Source organism: Sphaerodactylus townsendi, linkage group LG03 (assembly GCF_021028975.2).
Source record: "Sphaerodactylus townsendi isolate TG3544 linkage group LG03, MPM_Stown_v2.3, whole genome shotgun sequence".
NCBI lineage: Eukaryota > Metazoa > Chordata > Lepidosauria > Squamata > Sphaerodactylidae > Sphaerodactylus > Sphaerodactylus townsendi.
In genome coordinates this window covers 73,924,054-73,942,784 of record NC_059427.1, presented here as the reverse complement: position 1 = coordinate 73,942,784, position 18,731 = coordinate 73,924,054, and the positions used below count along the sequence as shown (strand labels likewise).

At 39.8% G+C, this 18,731-nt stretch overlaps 1 protein-coding gene across 1 annotated transcript in view; it reads left to right on the top strand.

Moving 5' to 3' along the window:
- The first annotated feature begins 8,064 nt into the window (after positions 1-8,064).
- FAF2 (Fas associated factor family member 2) overlaps positions 8,065-18,731 on the top strand; it is a 36,222-nt gene continuing 25,555 nt past the window's right edge. Inside the window, exon 1 of the mRNA XM_048490405.1 lies at positions 8,065-8,186. Coding sequence (XP_048346362.1) covers positions 8,124-8,186 — 63 coding nt within the window. The 5' untranslated portion in view covers positions 8,065-8,123. The remainder of the gene's footprint in view (positions 8,187-18,731) is intronic.

Below are 18,731 nucleotides of genomic sequence, written 5' to 3'. Positions count from 1 at the left end.
GAGGAGCCTGGGAAGGGAAGGGAGGTGACATCACCAACCCAGCGGCTGGGCTTCTCTGGAGCCACTAGAGGGCAGCACAGCTGTGGCTTTCGGGAGTCCCCCGTGGTCCCACCTGGAGTCTGATCAGTTCAACAGGGCATTTCCAAGCACCGGCCAAACCCATGGGTTTTGGGGGCCCTCTTGGGAGGCGCTGTATAAGCAGCGGTGTGGACACACCAGGGTCTGACCATTCACAAAAGTAGGACTGCCGACAGCCTAGAGAAAAACGTCCTGCCCCTTTAACAGAGGCTCATTGTTTTGAAAGGGGCAGGGGAAACGTGTGATAGCACAGATATAAATAACATTACCTAATAATTGCTGCTCATCAAACTGATATTAAAGAAAGATCTATGGACCAGTTTAAAAGTAGGAAACAATTTAGGTTTGCCAACCTCCAGCTACAACCTGAAGGTCTCCCAGAATGACAATTGATCTTAAGACCACGCAGATCAATTCCCCTGGATGAACTAGCTGCTTTTGAGGATGGACTCTATGGCATTGCTGTGGTTCCTCCACTGCCTAACTCTACCCTCCACAGACTTCATCCCCAAATTCTCAGGAAATTTCCCAACCCATTGTTGGAAACCCTGGATACCCGAATTACAGTGGACACAGATTGGGTCTGGGATCGCCATCCTGAAGCAGTAGTGGATTCTCCTCAGTTTCTGGTCATATGGTGCTCAATTGCAACTTAGGCATGTAGGGCTTCAGTTTTCTGCCTGTACCATCATCCCCCAACCTTCAACAGTTCTAGGTGGGGTACTGTGAAGAAATTGTCCTTTGACCAAACAGTAGTCAATTTTATCAGAGTTTGGTTCTCAAAATAATGCTTTGTTTTCTGGCCTTTTCCAGCTTTCCCAAGCTGTACCAGATTATCTTATTAGCTGAAGGTCAAAAGCGGCCCAGCTGCAGAGTGTTTATCCAAGGGCCACATTCCAGCAGGCCTTTGAAGCTTCCTCCACCTGACAATCATGGTGAGTTCACACAAACCGTTACTACTAATTGGCAATGCTATGATTTCCCTATAATCCAGTGTTCTAACAACTTCCTTCCCCCTCCTGCTACCTGACATCACAATGCTAATTTCAGCCAGCTTGCACCCATGGGTGATTGTTTTCTTTGTTTTTGCTTGTTTTTTTGAAATCAAGGCTATGCTGTATTATGGATTACTTCAGTTTTGTTCTTTTACTTTCAGCTATTAGTTTGATGATGTTAGCTCTGTTCCAGCTGACCTTATGTGTTTAGTGCAGATGCAACTTTGTTTGTTGAGTTGATATTATTTCTCAATAAACTAAAATATGTTTTAGTTGATTTTTGGCTCTGAGTTTGTGTGCTGACCAAATCAAGAACCCATGAAGGGAGTTAGACTCTTACACCACAGGTATAATTTGATCCGCTAGGGAAACTCATGAGTATGCTTGTGAGTTTCTCTAGCAGACCGAATAGCACCCTGTGAGATCATTTCAGGTCAGAAGATCCTTTTCACAGGACTCAAGATATGGACTCCATATCCAGCCTCCATAATGTGTGATTCTGTGGCTTTATATTTCAAGCTAAGAAATGGTATTGGCTGCAGAATTTAGTGTCCTCAAAATTCAGCTTTTATTTTAAAATAAAATGAAGGTTTTCAGTTCATGACTACAAAGACACATATATGTGCCAAGGAAATGTTAGCAAATGTACTCAATATTCTGTAGAAAATAGTACAAACATTGAGTTATCTTAGTGAAACAGTTTAGGTCAATGCAGTGCAAAGTTTAGCATCATAAATACAGAACAAACAGACAATAATTGCCTTCAGTTTTAGTAAGATGTTTGAGGGGAAATGCATCCAGATTTGATTTCTTTCAGATGAAAGAGCATGGCAGACTTCTGATTCCAGGCAAATCCTGTTTAGACAAAAACACTCCAAAGTAGCAATCAGGCATCACTTTTTCACTCACAAGTCACTCCCACACACACAAAGATACAGCTATTAATATGAATACAGAAATCACAGTGTGGGTACTTTTAGCCTTCTACACACATTGACCATTGGGTTGCCAGATCACAGCTTGTCGGTCCTGTCTGCCCTTTTAGTCCTACTGGTTGACAACACTCTAGCAGAAGCTTGGGTGAGGAAACCAAGGCCAGGGTAAGAATGTGGCATATCAACTGCAACTTCAGCCACTGCCTCAATACTTTTAGATGGGCAAGCAGAATCTTTGAATTGTAATGTAGCAAACCTGTTTCCAAAAAACAACATATAACAAGCAATATCTTTCGCTCTTACTGACCCATCAGGAATGTAGCAATCCAAGGTCAACCCTAGACTGCACTGCAGCAAAGTAGTTAGAGCAGAAGAAGACTGTGATAGCACAGATATAAATAGCTGCAGGACATTTACTTACATTTATTTATTTAGATCTTATACCCTGCTTTTCTCCCCAATGCCTACTCAAAGCATCTTACTATATTATTCTCCTTTCCTCCATTTTATCCTCACAACCACAACCATGTGAGGTAGATTAGGGTGAGAAAGAACGACTGGTTCAAGTTCACCCCACTTCCATGGCAAATGGGAGATCTGAACCTTGGTCTCCCATATCTTAGAGTCCCCCTTTCTCACATTTCTGCAGACATCAATATGCAATGCCAAAAGAGGGCGCAGCACTTCCCTGTGCAGAAATGCCAGTCCTGTTCCTGTGCAAAGACCCTCTATGCCAGTATAATTGTCAAGCTACATACAGCATGCATAAATACTGTGTTCCTGCCTCCTGCTAGAAGCAAGTTTCCTGTTTAATGGGAGCCATTGTGTTGAATGGGCCTTTCTCACTAACCAAAAGCCTTTCAATCTATTTGCTTCCACATCGACCTGGGATGCAAATTTCTCCAGAGTTTCAGTAACAACAGCTGCAGGTTGGATCAAGAAAAAGATGAGTAAAGCATTTAATGTGACAAACTTTGTCACAATGTAGTAAAAAAGATTTCTTCTGCTGTCTGGATAGTAAGTAAAAAAAGAGAGAGGAGGAGGGGTAGGTGGGTGAGAAAAAGATGATAGGGGACTGTGATGAATAAGCCCAATCATGTCTCTTAAAGGCATAACTGGCAACAACCAGTGTATAATAGCAGTGTTACGTAACTGACCTCTGATGCTGGCCTACTTTGCAATAAACAGATCTGCCACCCTCAACAGCACAGAACAGATTTTGTTTACCATGGGACCTGAGAAATATCACTGATCCTTGCCTGCTGCCACTCCTCAAGGGACTCACTGTATATTAATTACAAGATAGTAGCCTACAATGGAAACGGCATTTGTTCATAAAGCCATCTCTGCAATCACTAGCCAAACAGCATATTTGATTCCAACCCACTGTGTACAGTTTGCTTCATTTGGGTATCTTCTCATTAGCATCTAAATTCTTTGTGGCAAGAAATGTGACTGAAGATGACTTCTCCTCACACTATGAGTGGCACTATACACTTAATAATAGAAAGGCATATAGTAAGAAAATGATAGCCAGATTTTCCAATTATCAATGTTATCATATAGGTGGGCAGGATTGCCACTGAAGGATAGGTTCTGTGTCTCATACCAAAAAGAGAATTTAGGCAAAATCTAGCTATGTCTGTGTGATGAAATGTGACGTAGTCAGCGGTCGCTATAGCCTGTTCCAACAATTTTAAAGTATTAAACACTCATAAAATTCACAAATGCTTAGATAAAAACAGTATTATAGGTGTGTATAACATAGGTGTGCAGTTCTTTCTGTCAAAGTGTAGTAAAAGGTAGGCAAGCCACTGCTTGTAAAGGGTAGTAATTTTTTAAAAAGGAAAAGGAGCCCTGTTCTATATTGCATGAAACCACAATCCTTCTCTGCCTTATTGGGCTATGGAATTGTGAATTTATGCAACCATGGCACTCTTTTCTTCTGCTTACCCATGTGAAAATAATAGTGAATTATTCCATGATTGCAGAGACTCAGCTGACAGGACAGCTTTAGTAATATGCCCGCTCCTTCTACTTTTCTAATGCTTTAAAAATCAACCTACAGTTTGAGCTGTAGCTGGAAAAGCGGCAGAACATCAACAGTTATTTTCACTAATCTTTCTTGAAGCAAGACATCTATAAAGTAATTTATTTGTAATGTTGGTACTGCACCCTTTATTCGAGGTGCTATTTAGGCAAAGAATAGATTTTGTGTTTAGTCAGTTTTAATGTCTATAGACATTTTCTAGTTTTTATTGTATATATTGGTTGCTTTGTATTGTACTTGAGGATTTTTTTTTCTGTTTTCAGTTTTGTAATCTGAGTTGGATCTCTGTGAGAAAAGTGAACTATAAATTAATTAAATAGTAATAGTAATAATTTAGATGGCTTCTATTTTTAAAATTACTTTTAAAGGCAATCCAGATTGATCCACAATGATATAAATATTTTCCAAGGCTATCAGGTCTGAGTTAAACAGAAACTTGAACATCGGCATCTAGCTTGTAAACCTAACACTCCCAGCCATTTTATCATACTGGTCCTTCCCAAGCAAGAGGGGATGTCTAGCTAAAGAATCTGTGAAAATTCTTAAGTCATAGTAATATTTAATGTACATTTCATCCTTCTGTCAATGAACTCAATGCTTGATTTCATCTCTTCTGCTTTGTTTTAAACAGCCCTCTGTTAGGTGAGGTTGAGAAAAAGTGACTGACTCATCCAAGTTCACGCCATAAATTTTGGTATTTTGGTATTCAGTCAGGATTCGAACTTAGGTGTTCTCACTCGGGCAGCCCCATCCATACACTAACTCCCAAGCTGTAAATTGTGCTTGTTTAAAATCTATAATGCTTGCAGGGCAAGAAAAAAAATTATACGCACCTAGAATACTGTTTTATGTAAGCATTTGTGAATTTTATGTGCATTTAATACTTTAAAAAATTGATGAGACAAGCTATAGCAACCTCTGACTACATCACACTGCATCACATAGACATAGCTAACCTTACCTTCTCTCACTGCTGTTTAAAACTGGCATGGCCTTGCGAATTGACTCTTTGCTTCATGTCGATGGCTGAAATTGCATTTAATTCAGCAATTAAATTGAGATATAATTTTCTAAGGACACTGAAGATTATGTATTATCCATTTTTCTCTACTCTCCAAGGATCGAACTTTGCTTGTATGTCTGCCTTCCAAGGCTGGATCATGCACTGTCTGATCCAGAAAAACTATTCAAGTATCAGTGGGGTAGATAGGTACAAGAACTGCACAAAGCTTATTGCAAGAGTGTTTAAAACTGCAATAAAAATAGAATGTCACTCAGTTTACCTAAGAAATGTATAGCTTGGTATTTCTCTTGATTCTAGAGCATAAACCAGAGGCAGGAAATGTGCTGCTTGGGGTCCAGTTGATTGTGCATTTCATGTAATCCACTTGCACTGAAAGTTCCTCCCAGTATACAGGTTGTATAAGGAATGATGCCAAAGAAAAGACCTACTGAACAAGGAGCTTAGTTGATAGACATTTGTATGGAACCTACAAAACCTGGGATCCTCTGCTGTGTGCAACAATGCATGAGAAATGGTGAATGTTGAAAGGAAATGTATAGTTATCAGTGATCAGAGAGAATGCCTGTGGAAAGCTCATGAAAAAGTGCCAGTACTTCCAGATTCAGGTTGACACTGTCAAGCACAACTGAAAAATGTTTCTCAAAATTTGAACTTCATAGAGCATAAGAACAAGCCAGTTCCATGGCATTCTGCAGGATATCTTAGCTCCAGTAGACCTTCCATTCTAATAATTTGAGCTAGAAACCTTAATCAATACAAAGGGGGTTATTTTTCATACCATCACTGTCTATGTGTGTGTCAGTAAAAGGCATTAGGAACCTGATGTAAAGGAAAAGAAACACAAGCCCTGAGTTTGGTATTTCCTAACAGTTGTGTTATTAGGGTAATTAAAAAGTGAAAATTGCATGTCTGTAAAGAAAATATTGATTGATTTAGAAGATTTCAGTGTCACCTGTCTAGAGAACTTGCTCAAGGCACCTTATAAAATAAAATATAACAAAAATGTAAGACACCACAACAGCCATTAACAATTAATAAATTATTACAATTGAACATGAAAAACCCAGGAACAACACAAAAACAACACACATTTATCAGCTTAAAACAAGTCTCATAAAAACAAGCAGTAAAATAAAACAGAAGTCCAGTGGCTCCTTAAACATTAACATTTATTTCAAAATGAACTTTCATGATTCAGATCTTATGTTTTTTGACACATTGAAAGGAAATAATCTTGGGAATATTTACAGGGAAAATTACAGAAGGGGGAAGCAAGAGTAGAGGCAGAGAGAAATTTGGTGAGAATTCTAACCAGTTCCTCAAGTGTTTCTTACTCTAAGAAACTGAAGTGGATGATAGGAAGAAGTAATGCTTGTCATCTTCCAAGTGCCAGGAAAACAACAAAATGTTCAAATAACAAGATGTTCCAAATTTTCTGCCTGATCTGAGTATTTATTACCAGGAAACTGGCACCAATAGGTCTTTAATCGATCATGTATCTGTTTTTCTTTGTAGTTCAGTTGCTCCTAAAATCTTAGTTTTGTCTACTATTGAAGCTTATTTGTTTGGCTAGCATAATACCATCTCTCATTCTCAAAACTTTGACAATATGTATTGAATTTTTTAATTCTGGGGTTTTGAGAGTGATCTTGCACATTTTCTCAAAAGTCCTGAGGACAATATGATCTACCCCCAAGTAGGCTTATAATTTTGTGGCAGCAACATATACAGAGTGTTTGGAATATAAGAATGCATTGCATTGTAGAGTGACAGATTATGGTTTCCAAAATTATTCGGATACAGAACTCATGAAATGGCTTACTCATTTGATTTGCAAATTTGCACTGTGAACTTCTGATTTCCACAGAAATAAACATTCACTTTTCTCTGACAAACGTTTAAAGGTGCAGGAAAAACAGCACCCCAAAATTAGTTGAGGTTTCAGATAGGACTAACATTTATAGGACAAGACTGCAACAGCTCAAATCATTCCACAAACCGCTTTCACATTTAAATTCTGAAAAGAGGAGCATCCAACATGAGGTAGATAGATTCTATAAAGGAAGCCACTGTCCTCAGTTTTTAGGATCTGAGCAAGGCTGCAATCAATAGGATCCTTGGAAGGCCACTGATTTATATGGCCATCATAAATCAGAAACTACTTGACATCACTTAACACTTTTGGCCCCTTCCACAAACGCAAAATAATGTGTTTTCAAACCACTTTCACAACTGTTTGCCAGTGGATTTTGCCATTCCGCACAGCTTCAAAGAGCACAGAAAGCAGTTTGAAAGTGCATTATTCTGCATGTGTGGAAAGAGGCAAAGAGTCAGATTAGTCCGAGTAAGGCAAAACGAAAGTCCAGTGGCCCCTTAAAGGCTAACAAAATTTATTCCAGCATAAAGTTTCATGGGCCAGAACTCATCTCCTCAGATGCTACAACAGAACTGCATTATGTAAAAACTTATGTCTAATAATAGTTACCACCATCTCTCATTTCCTCCCTTTTTGATATTCCGTATGAATACGGGCTAGGAAAGTGAGAGTCACCAGGCAGCCCACCCACCGCGTAGCTAGAATCGAGCGTAACCCAGTTTTCTCCCTGTTTGCATCGGCTTCCGTATCTTCAGCCTCCCACCCCCTTGCTTTTACAACGACATTGCTTGAGTTCTCCGATCTCTCGTCTTGCAAACCCCGGTCCCCGACTCAGGTTAACCGCCACCAAAAACGTTGTGCCAATAAAGGTTGTTGTTATTGAACCACCAAAAACACCCTGGCAGCAAGGAGAAAGTGCTTCTCTCATCACGAGCCTCGTGCTTGTAACGACACACACTGAACACACCACGCTTGCTTGCACGTACACAACTCGTGCTTTCCACTACTAAAAACTGGAGCTGGAACCTCCCCCACCGGAAGTTAGGGAGCGAGGCTAGTCTATTTACGGCTCGTCCTATGGGACGCGCGGAATGTATACGGAAGTTTCGAATTGTTACGTCACTTCCCTGGAGTGACGCAGCTGCGGGTCAGAGGCGGCAACAAAATGGCGGCCCCAGAGGAGCGGGAGCTGTCGGCGGAGCAAACGGAGAAACTGCTCCAGTTTCAGGTGCCGGAGGCGGGGAGGGGGACAGGCCTTGCTTGGCGGAAAGAAACAGCCCACCCTACCTACCTCCCCTTAGGCTTTTCCAGTGCGGCCAGAGGGAGCACGGGAGCATCGGCCGGGGGTGTCTGCTGGGGGCCGACGCAGACATGGGATGGCGGCGGGGCCATGTGGTGGTGGAGGACGGCATGCCTCGTAGAAGTGGTCAGGATAGAGTAGCTCCGCCTAGGCTTTAAGTGAGTTTGCTACCACCTACTTGGGTTGGTCTTTTTTCGGACCCTTTTCCCCCTCCCTCCTTTTAGGATGGGCAGCCGCTGATTTGGATCCCTTTCACGGGGAAGTCCAGAAAATCAGTAATCTGGAAGTGGGGCTTGTGGGTTGGTAAAACGTATTGGAGTAATTCTGTTGCACTGTGGCCTCGAAAGTCGGTAGCAGCGACGGCGCTTGTATCTTGTGGTTAAAGGTAGCAACAGGAAGTGAGTCAGTATACCTGTATGGAGGAAGAGCGTCCTGGTTTATTCCACCCTGGTTAATAAGATGTGGCTTGCCTATACTCAGTGGGATGTGCAAGGCTTTGTAAGTTTCCAGTTATGTCCAACCCAGTTGTATGCCTGTTTACTAGGTGTGAAGTTCCACTGAATTTAGTGGATATAATCCTCACTAGACCTTATACTATTGCTGTTTTGCAGTGTTTTCTGCCATCTTTAATGCACTGAATAGTTTTTGCAAGTCTTGTCAGTTTCCAACACCTAAACAAAATTCCTCTCATGTCAATAAACAGCCTTTAATTAGCCTTCACCTATTCATAGGCATTTATAATGTAGTTGACAGTTCTGATGAAGTTATTGCTGGAGATGTGACAATAGCCAGTTCAGAATGTTGGGCTGATTTATATCTGGTCCCCGTGACTTTCTTAAAGTGGCAAATAAATCATTGAGTATCCACTGATGTAGAATATGACTCTCTTTATAACGGTATTTTCATCATATTCTAATACAAGTGCTTACCTTTCCAGAAATGTTCGTAGTTGTAGAACCTCATAACCTTCAGGTTTTTTCTTCCTATTAACTTCATGATGAACTTGTAAATAAGGCTGTACTGATAAACACTAATTTAGTTCTTGGCATTGCTGCATTTTTAGTACTAGGTAATTATTGGTTACTGTTACAGAATAGTGCTTGGAAGTTGCAATTTGTTAGCTGAGTATATTGTATGAATATTTAAACCACACTTTAAAAAATATAATAGACCCTCATCACAAGTTAAACTTTGCTTGATTTTTAAAAAAGTATTAAAATCACAGACTGAGAAAAATGTAAAATGTACAGAAAAATATTCACAAAGGAAAACTGTAATATTATATTTACAGACAATATAAGACTAAGTTGCTGATGTCACTGCCAGAAATGTTTTTAAATGAGCCTGGCTTCTGAATTCTAGCTGTCTTCTCCACTTTACCAGATCACCTTATTTTGTAAACTTAGAAAAGGTTTAGTTTTAAAATATTTAGCTATTTAACCGCTTTTAGTGAGGCAGTAGAAGTTCTAAATTACTGCCTGGCTGCTTTGGAGGAACCGTGAGAGTGAACAAATTGAAACTAGATCAGGAAAAGATAGAACTATAATCACAATCACAATAACCTTTATTGGCATAAAGTATAAGAATGTGGTTATACACTGTTAAGTTTAAAAGAGATCATATATGCCATCTATGGGTTTTACGTTCCATCGTGATAGTTCATTTATATAAGATATAAAATGGGTTAAAGATAGAACTAATGTTGATTGGAATGGTGAAGATCTTGAACAATGTTATGCTTGCTGACTCAGTTAAGAGCCCAGGTTAGGTTGGACCCAACATTTTTGCTGGAAAAGCAAGTTAATGCAGCTGCAAAAAAGCCATTCTTCCAACTAAACCTAGTTCAGAAAATTGCCTCTTACCTTGGTACAACTGATCTGGCCACCGAATCCATGCCATTGTGACATTGTGGCTGTAATGCACTGTACTTTGGTCTCCCTTGAAGATCAATTTAGAAACTTCAGTTGGAGCAGAATGCTGCAGCTCAGCTCTTATAGGGAATCAGATGGAGTATTCATGTTACCGTTTCAGTCACTGCAATGGCTTAACATCAGTTACCTGACTCAATTTAAGGTATTTGCTGTCATGTTCAAAGCCTTTCATGGCCTTGGACCCTCATAACTACGAGACCGTCTCTCTCCCTATGCTCTTCCATGACAGCTTTGCTCATCTGGGCTGAGCTTTCTGCAAGTACCAACCTACAAATGGGCAAAATCAACAGCTGCCTATAGAAGTTTCTTTTCTGTTGTGGCCCCCACTTTGTGGAAGAGATCAGAAACGTTCCTGCTCTTCTGGCTTTCCATAAACTATGCAAAACTGAATTATTCAAGAGGGCTTTTCTGTTCTTGTAGTAGGAAAGTGATTCACAAAGTTAACTTGGACAAATTATTAGGGTCTGTAGTTATACTACTCTATATAGTTTGTAAGTTGAATCCAACTATGTAATCATGCATCATTAATGTGTCATGTTAACACCTATGCTTTGCTTCAATTCTGTTTCTAAGGTTCCTTGTTGGTTCTACATCCTAAAATCCTATTTCAGTGGCTATTGAATGTCCCATTCTATTGACTGTATTGCCTCACTCAGTCCCAGTGAGAAAAGCAGACAATAAGTAACACAAATAAATAAAATACTGTCAAGACACTTATATTTGGTCTCAGTTTAAAAAGATAACTTGAGGGTGGAGGTTAAAAATATTTTAAATTTGAAAAATTTGTTGGACAAAGTCTAGATGCAGCATGATGGTACCTAACTTACATAATGCTATATTCTTTTTAGAAAATACAATATAGCAGTACAGACAATTTTGTGATAGCACTTGTGGCTCACTCTATCTAAATATTAAATTTTGGATACATCTATTTTGTAGCTTGTTTTCAGTATAGTTTGTCCCAATAATATCAGACAATGTTGGTCTGTACACTGTACAGTTTCACAGGTACATATTCTAGCTGCAGGCTTTCAGGTACATAAATATTTTATAGTTTTTCTGCATTCCTGGATCTTCATGTAATATACTGCACAGTACTATACTAGGTGAATTCCCAGCTGATGCTTTGAAAAATCTGGGAACCAATATATGATTACAATGTTTTGTTTAGAAATCTAAGAATGCTAAGACATTTTTTCTTGCTGCTGAAGAGCAATCTGGGATCCTTTGAAAGCTAAAGGTGGTGAGCTATCATAGTTCTTATAATTGAGTTTAAAGGATTTATTACCAAAAAAAGGCTTAATGTTGAAATTCAGTAAAGTATTTCTGTTTTTGTTGGTAACTGGGAATAGAATATGTTTTAATTTTATTTATATTAATGATACATTTTTAATTATCCATCACTTAGACAGCATTTGCTTTCTAGTACTCAGAAAAATGTTCTTTTCCTCTGAATATAATTCTTATTAACCTTTAAAAAAACACAAATATTACTTTTGCAGTAATCTATGCTTTGGTAATCTGCAGATTAGTTTACTGTGATTATTCTTGGGGCTGGCTGTGAACGATATTTAGAATGTGTAGCTGCTTCAGAGCACCCTGGCCAGATTATTAACAAACATTATTTCCCCTGTGGTGGAAGATCATCATTAGTGTTCACATAAACCCAGTCTACACAAATGTCTTCCCGTGTATGAACCTGCTCATAAGTGCACTAACTGAGGCTCTGTTCTGTAGGTTTCATGTAGGCAGGTGGCTGTTCAATATCCTTTCTATGAAACACCCTCCACTGGTATATCTCCATGCTTGAATAACTGGCAATGATGAAGGCTGCTTTATATTCTGTCTTTTAGTGAAATCCAATTATGGATTTGTTTAAGTTGTTTTGGTTTGTCCAGACCCTGCAGTATATTATTATAATTGTTAAGTGTTGTTTTGATAGTTACTGCAGCTTGCTTTGTTGCTTTCATGGGAGTTTTGTTCACACTTATACACTTGCAGATATTTTCAGAAGTTGACCTCCGAGCATACAGCTGTGGTTGTTGAGCTGTTTTCAAAACATTTAGAAGAATACTAAGTATTTTATTTAGTTCTGTAGGGTTACAAGGCACTAAGAAAGCATAAGTTTAAATTAAAATTGGGGGAACAACTAAGGACATGTGGTAGGATTGATAAGCAGGGAAAGGCGTTTTTCCAGAGCTGAAAAAAGATAGGTAGTGCCTGAAAGCCTACATACTGTTCCAGGAACTCTGCCATTATAATTCTTTTTAAGACACAGAGCCACGAGTATTTAGAAGGAAGAAAGCTAATGGAGTATAGAGTATCTCAGAGCTGTAGATTACAGCTGAATGAACTAAGGGGAAAGAGTACAGCAAGAAATAAAGTGCAATTTTATTCTGTTCCTGGACTTCAGGCTTAGCAAATGTGCATCTGACTTGTGTTCTGTCAGGCATGCCCTTAGGCTTTTTGTTAGAGAAAAGCTGTAATCTCAAGAAAATAAGTGAAACGACTTCAAAACACAGATGCTTTGGGCTGACTGATTAACAATAATGCTGGATCCAGGCAAACGTTTCTGCTGGTGCAAGGATTTCTGCTTGCTGAGCAAGATTCCTCTTGAAATCATGTTTCTGGAGTTCTCCCCAGAAATAGGATTTGGGTGGGGGAGGCATTTCGAGCTGCTGCAGGAGGGTGAGGCACAAAATTGTGCTTTGTGAGTGGAAATACTTTTGCCTGTGACTACGATTACACCCCAAGTATGCTGGAAGCTGTCTGTATGTCAGAGTAGTTTTGGTTGGTGTTTTAGGGGACATAATAGTATACCATCTTGCTACCCATTAACAAGAAGCATTGGAGTCTCTGTAAGGAAAGACTTGAGATGCAATTTATCAAACTAACCATATCTAATGTTTCAGAAAGCATGGGTACCCTTACTCCTCTTCCCGTCCCTTATGCCCCACTGCCTGCTGCATTATTCCAGTTGCCCAGTCTTCTGAAACGAAATGAGTTGTGAAACGAATTGCAGTCCCACTAGTACTTTCTAAGCCTGAAGAAAGAAAACTGCCTCGGTAGCATGTGCAGTTATGGTCTGTCCAAGCTACTTTCCCAGCATTGACTCGGCATACCAATAAAAATCCAACGCTCCTAATCAAGTTTGCTTGGCGAATTGCTATTGCCATTCCTTTCAGTTTATGAAAGGCCGAGACAGTGTGAAGAAGAGCATTCTGCTACTCGATACTGAAATACTACCCAAAGACAACTTTCATTGCATGATATTGGATTCTATGAAAAACTTTACCAGATTCTATCTGGTGGTGGTTGCATTTTTGCTTCCACTGATATTTACACTTGAGTGAAAAGAAAGTTTCCGAAACTTTGCTAAAGCTGTTGTTCTGTTGGAAGTCAGGTGTTCTTTGCCCTGGAAACTTAATTCTCTGGAATTTGGCAGCGGTTTGGGAATTAACAGCAGGACTAATAATAAGCTACATGGATATTAACAATTCATCAACCTCTGTCTCGGCAATGAGGTTTTAAAAGTCCGAGACTTTTAAAACATAGAATGAAAGCATAGAATTTTCCTTTCTTCCTGCTTTATGTGACTAATTGCATCTTCAGGTCTTTCTAAAAGTCTGTTTTCAAATATTGCCCTCTGATATAAGAGCTAGTCATTGTGTGTTTTTATGATTTCATATTGAATTTTGTAATGTGTAAGTTTGTGAGAGGGGGCTGAGCTTTGTGATTTCCAGCACCTTTTTTTTTTTTGCCTAGTTCTGTCTAATCTAATCTGATTGCGTGGTAACTTCCTAATTTTCCCAGGAAAATGGGGCAAAATCAACATATTGATCAGAATGGTCCAAAAAACTTCCAGCAGTATTGAAATCCAAATGTAAGGAAGGCAACCTGTTATTTCTTTGCCTTTATTAAACTAGTTTGCAGTTACCCTGTTACTCGCATTCACTAGCATTGTGTGGGCAGTGTGCAGTGTGCACACGCATACCATGAACACCACCACCTGGGTTTTGGAAAGGCTGTGTCTTCCATTACAGTCCAAGAAAAGTTTACCCTCATTATGTCATCTGGCATATCAGAAAGCAGAATATCTTCTTTACAAATAGAGGGAGCAATCGACTAAACAATTCACAGTAGCTTGTGATGCATTTATACACTTAATTTGGTAACTTGTGGTTGCCATTTTCCCATGGTGTCACACAATGCTCAAGCTTTTGTTTTTTCCTGGTGTTACCATCCCTAGCTTTTCTTCCCAGCTGTTGTTTGCTGCCTGATGCTGATAGTTAGATAGCTACCTGTTTTGGTTGAAGCTTGTTAGATAAGATATGTCCTTGTGAAATACCATGTAAATGTCACCAATATTCTAGTGTTAGAAAACCAAAGAATAGTAGTTAGGTGGTTTCCTTATAACTAGTTGGATATATGAAGATGGTATAATTGACTAGAATGGGGATATTTTCGGTATTCTTAAAGCATTCACAGAAAACATCTCAGACCATAGGTAATATGTGTGTAATTGGGGGCAGGAGAATATTAATAATTTTCTATGACTGCTGTAAAACCGATCTGTATCTTCATTCACAGAAAAATTGGGTACAGTAATGGATGGGATCGTAGGAATGGATCTCATGGAGGATTTCTGCTGATGGAAGAGTGAGGAGTTGTCCGTCCCCTACCCCTTCACTGCATAACCTCTACTCCCCATTCATGCTGTTTCTTGAGGTCCCTGTTCCCCAGAAGCAGCACTTTGAAGGCCTTTTAGGGGCTGTTGCAGGAGAGGAGAGCAAGGAAGTCTCATTCTGATGACAGAAATCCTTCCATCAGAGTTAATATTGGTCAGGATCTAAGCCTGATGTAATATTTGATTTTGAGAGTTAAACACAGTTCAGTGTTGAGAACTTCATCTCAGCTGGCAGTACGTGTGAAAATATTCTAGTGGTTATACAGTGTTGAGAAAACATTACCAGTCATTAGAAGAGCCAGGGAATTTTCTGACTTCATTGAAAGCAGCTCCAGATGTCATAGGCACAGGAACATGTCTATGAAAGCTGAGATTTTCAGAATGCTGGTCTGTGCAAGCAGTACCAAGTTCAACATTGGTGTGGCTCTCTGTAGTTGTGGGGAATCTATAGGGCTTCCTTTTGTTGACTTTCCATCTGTTCTAGTGGTAATTCTTGAGCAGACAAGTATTATAGGACCCTGCATTGTGTTACTCTGATGAGCACTCATTAAACAGGGTCCTTTTCGTTTTATATGAGATCTAATGAACACTGGAAGTTGTTTCAACTGTAGCAGCATTATGCAGCATTGACATGTGATGTTGTTCACGCTTTCAAATAAAGCTGCTTCAGTCTCTTATGCAAATTTAGATTAGAGAAAATTCTGTCAGCCAGTTTTACTGCAGGTTGCACAGCAGTTCCTGGTATATAGGAGGATAAATGAGTAAGTGAACCTTGTAAATTTGTCAACAATAGCAGTGTTTCCAAGCCAGTTGAAAAGGTTGACAGACAAAGGCCTGGGAAATATGTTTTCATCTCAGCCACTTTTGTAGCTTTGAAATGTGATGATATCTCTAAGTGCGCATACCCTGTCAGTTCCATGGTCTTAAAAACCAACTATATTTGTTAATTTTTGTTTTTAAAAAGGTGGGGGGATTGATAGTGAATTCTTTTTGGGACTTATTCCTGTTGCCAGGAGAAGAGTTGGGATTCCATTGTTGGTAATTGATTTTTAAAATCCTGGTTGAATGATACCTTGGTTTTCATAACTGAACACGTAACTGAACACGTGTAGCTGAGAAAAGACCAGGAATACCAGTTTAACTGGATGAGTGAAATGCTACAGCCTGAGGCCTGCAGTTGATGGATTTCTTTGTGCTGTATGTTTTCTGTTGATGCACAGTGGGGGCATTAAGGTCATTTAACATATATTTGGAGAAGAATACCTCCTCTTATTCTGATATCTGGTAGTAAAAATGTGAACTCGTGTCTACAAAGAGCAGATTGAAGATAAATCACTATTCTGGCTGAGAAACTGAACGCTGAAAATAAACTTGGAAAAGTGCTAACGAAAAGCAGTAGAGGCAATTTAGTCATATTGTTATAATTTGAATGGGGCTCTTGCTGTCTTATTTATAAATTCTTGGAAGAAAAATCCAAGGAATTTCATTATGGGGGAACATGTCAAGAGTTGGCCTGATGTGACCCCTGACCACAGTGTGTGTGGGGTTGGTTTGGGTTTTTTTTAAATGTAGGGTAATCTCAGTGCTGCCAGATATGTATGACAAATGTATATCTCTCATTTGAAAGAAAATGTTTGTTTTCAAATTGGTATGCATTTGTTTACATATTGTCTTTGAAAATTACTGTACTGCATGCATGCTGCTTACATGTGAGAGATAAAGAGTACATTTTATTGTTTGTGGATAACAAGTATATTCACTAGCAATAGAGCCACCAAAAAAGTTTAGTTCTTTTTTTGATCTGTCTTTTATATCTGTTCAGCCTTTCCTCTTTGTCAGACCCCATTATATCAGTCCATTCCCTAAGCATTCTAAATGCAGATATGATCACGTTGGATATTGTTTTTGAACTGGCATCTAATTTGTGGATTCATCCATCATGCATTCCAAAATCTGATACATCTAACAAACATTCTAGCCAGTGTGGTATACTGGGAATGGGTTGTGGCTCAGTGGTAGAGAATCAGCTTTCCACACAGAATTCTTCATGTTCATTTCCCAGTATCTCCAGTTTGAAGGATTAGGTAGTGGGTGTTATGGAAGAGCTCTGCCTGAGACATTGGAGAACCACTGTCACCAAAGGCAGTTCTGACCTGGATAGACCAATGGTCTGGTTTATTATGAAGCATTCATGTGTAGTTGGGGTGTCTGTAACTGGGGAGTCCTGGATTCAAATCCTCACTCTGTCAAGGAATTCACTGGGGTGGCCTTAGTCCAGCAAGTTCTTCCCACCTAATATGCTTCACAGAGTTATTCGGGAGAGGGGAGGATCAGAGTTATTTGGGAGAGGGGAGGATCTAGGTGATCCTAGATCTAATTCTATGTGGGATCCAGGACCTGGTGCAGGAAGTCAGTGTTGTTGAGCCGATAGGGAACAGTGACCACAATGCTGTCAGATTCAGTATCTCAGCATGCGAACAAGTGGCAACTACTAATGTAGTTACATTCGCCTTCAGAAAGGGAAATTTCTCAAAGATGAGGGGGATAGTGCGCAGGAAGCTGAAAGGGAAAATCAAGAGAGTCAGAACTGTCCAGGATGCTTGGAGGTTATTTAAAAACACAGTAATAAAAGCTCAGCTGGAATGTGTTCCACAGGTTAGAAAAGGCAGCACCCAGTCCAAAAGAAAGCCACCATGGTTAACAAGAGAGGTTGAGGAAATTATCAGAAAAAAGAAAGAAAAATGTCTCTTTAGAAAAAATGGAAGTCCAGCTCTTGACTGATGAAGAATATGAGAGGGAACACAAATGGTGGTGGCAAAAAGAGAAGCAAGTTAGCTGTGAAGAAAGGAGGCAAAAAAAGGATTATGAGGGAACTTTGCGCATGGCTGCGAACATCAAGACCAGCAAATGTCGCAAACAGTTCTTCAAATTTACATCAAAAAGCAGGAAAAGCCAGCAAAGGGAAGCGGTAGGCCCGTTAGGATGAGACAAAGAGGAACAAAGCGGTGTGCTAAAAGATGGCAGGGAGATTGCAGAGAAGCTGAATAGAATTCCTTTGCATCTGTCTTCACCCAAGAGGAGGTGAGGAACATTCCTGCACCTGAACCAAGCTTCTTAGGAGGCCGAATCCGAGGAACTTCTGAGATAGTGGTAGACAAAGGAAGAAGTTCTGGCAACCATTGATAAACTAAATGTTACCAAATCCCCTGGCCCAGATTGCATTCACCCAAAGAGTTCTTAAAGAGCTCAAGCTATGAAATTGCTGATCTTCTCCACTTTAATATGCTGAAACTTATCCCACTGAAATCCAAGGCTCCATCCCTGAAGACTGGAGAGATGGCCAATGTCACACACCAATCTTTAAGAAAGGATCTAGGGGACCGAGGAAATTAAGCAGGCCAAAGTCAGTTTGACATCTGGTTCCTGGTAAAATTAGTAAGAATCTATCATTAAAGGAGGAGAATAAAGAATTATAAAAGGCATGGTGAGAAAGCAAGACCTGCTGAGAAAGAGTCAGCATGGCTTTTGCAGAGGCAAATCCCTGTCTTTACAAACTTACTAGAGTTCTTTGAGGGGTTGTAAATAGGGCATGTGGACAGGGGGTGAACCGGTGGACATTAAGTCTACTTGGATTTCCAAAAGGTTTTGACAAAAGTTCACTCACCAGAGACTGTTGAGAAAGCGCTCCAGCAATGAAGGAATAAGAGGGGAAGTCCTCCCTATGGATTAAAAACTGGTTGAGAAACAGAGGAAACAAAGAGTGGGTGTAAATGAGGGAAGCTTCTCACAATGGAGAGATGTCGAGGGAGTGGTGTCCCCCAAGGATCCGCTTTGGGACCTTCAGTGCCTTCTTTT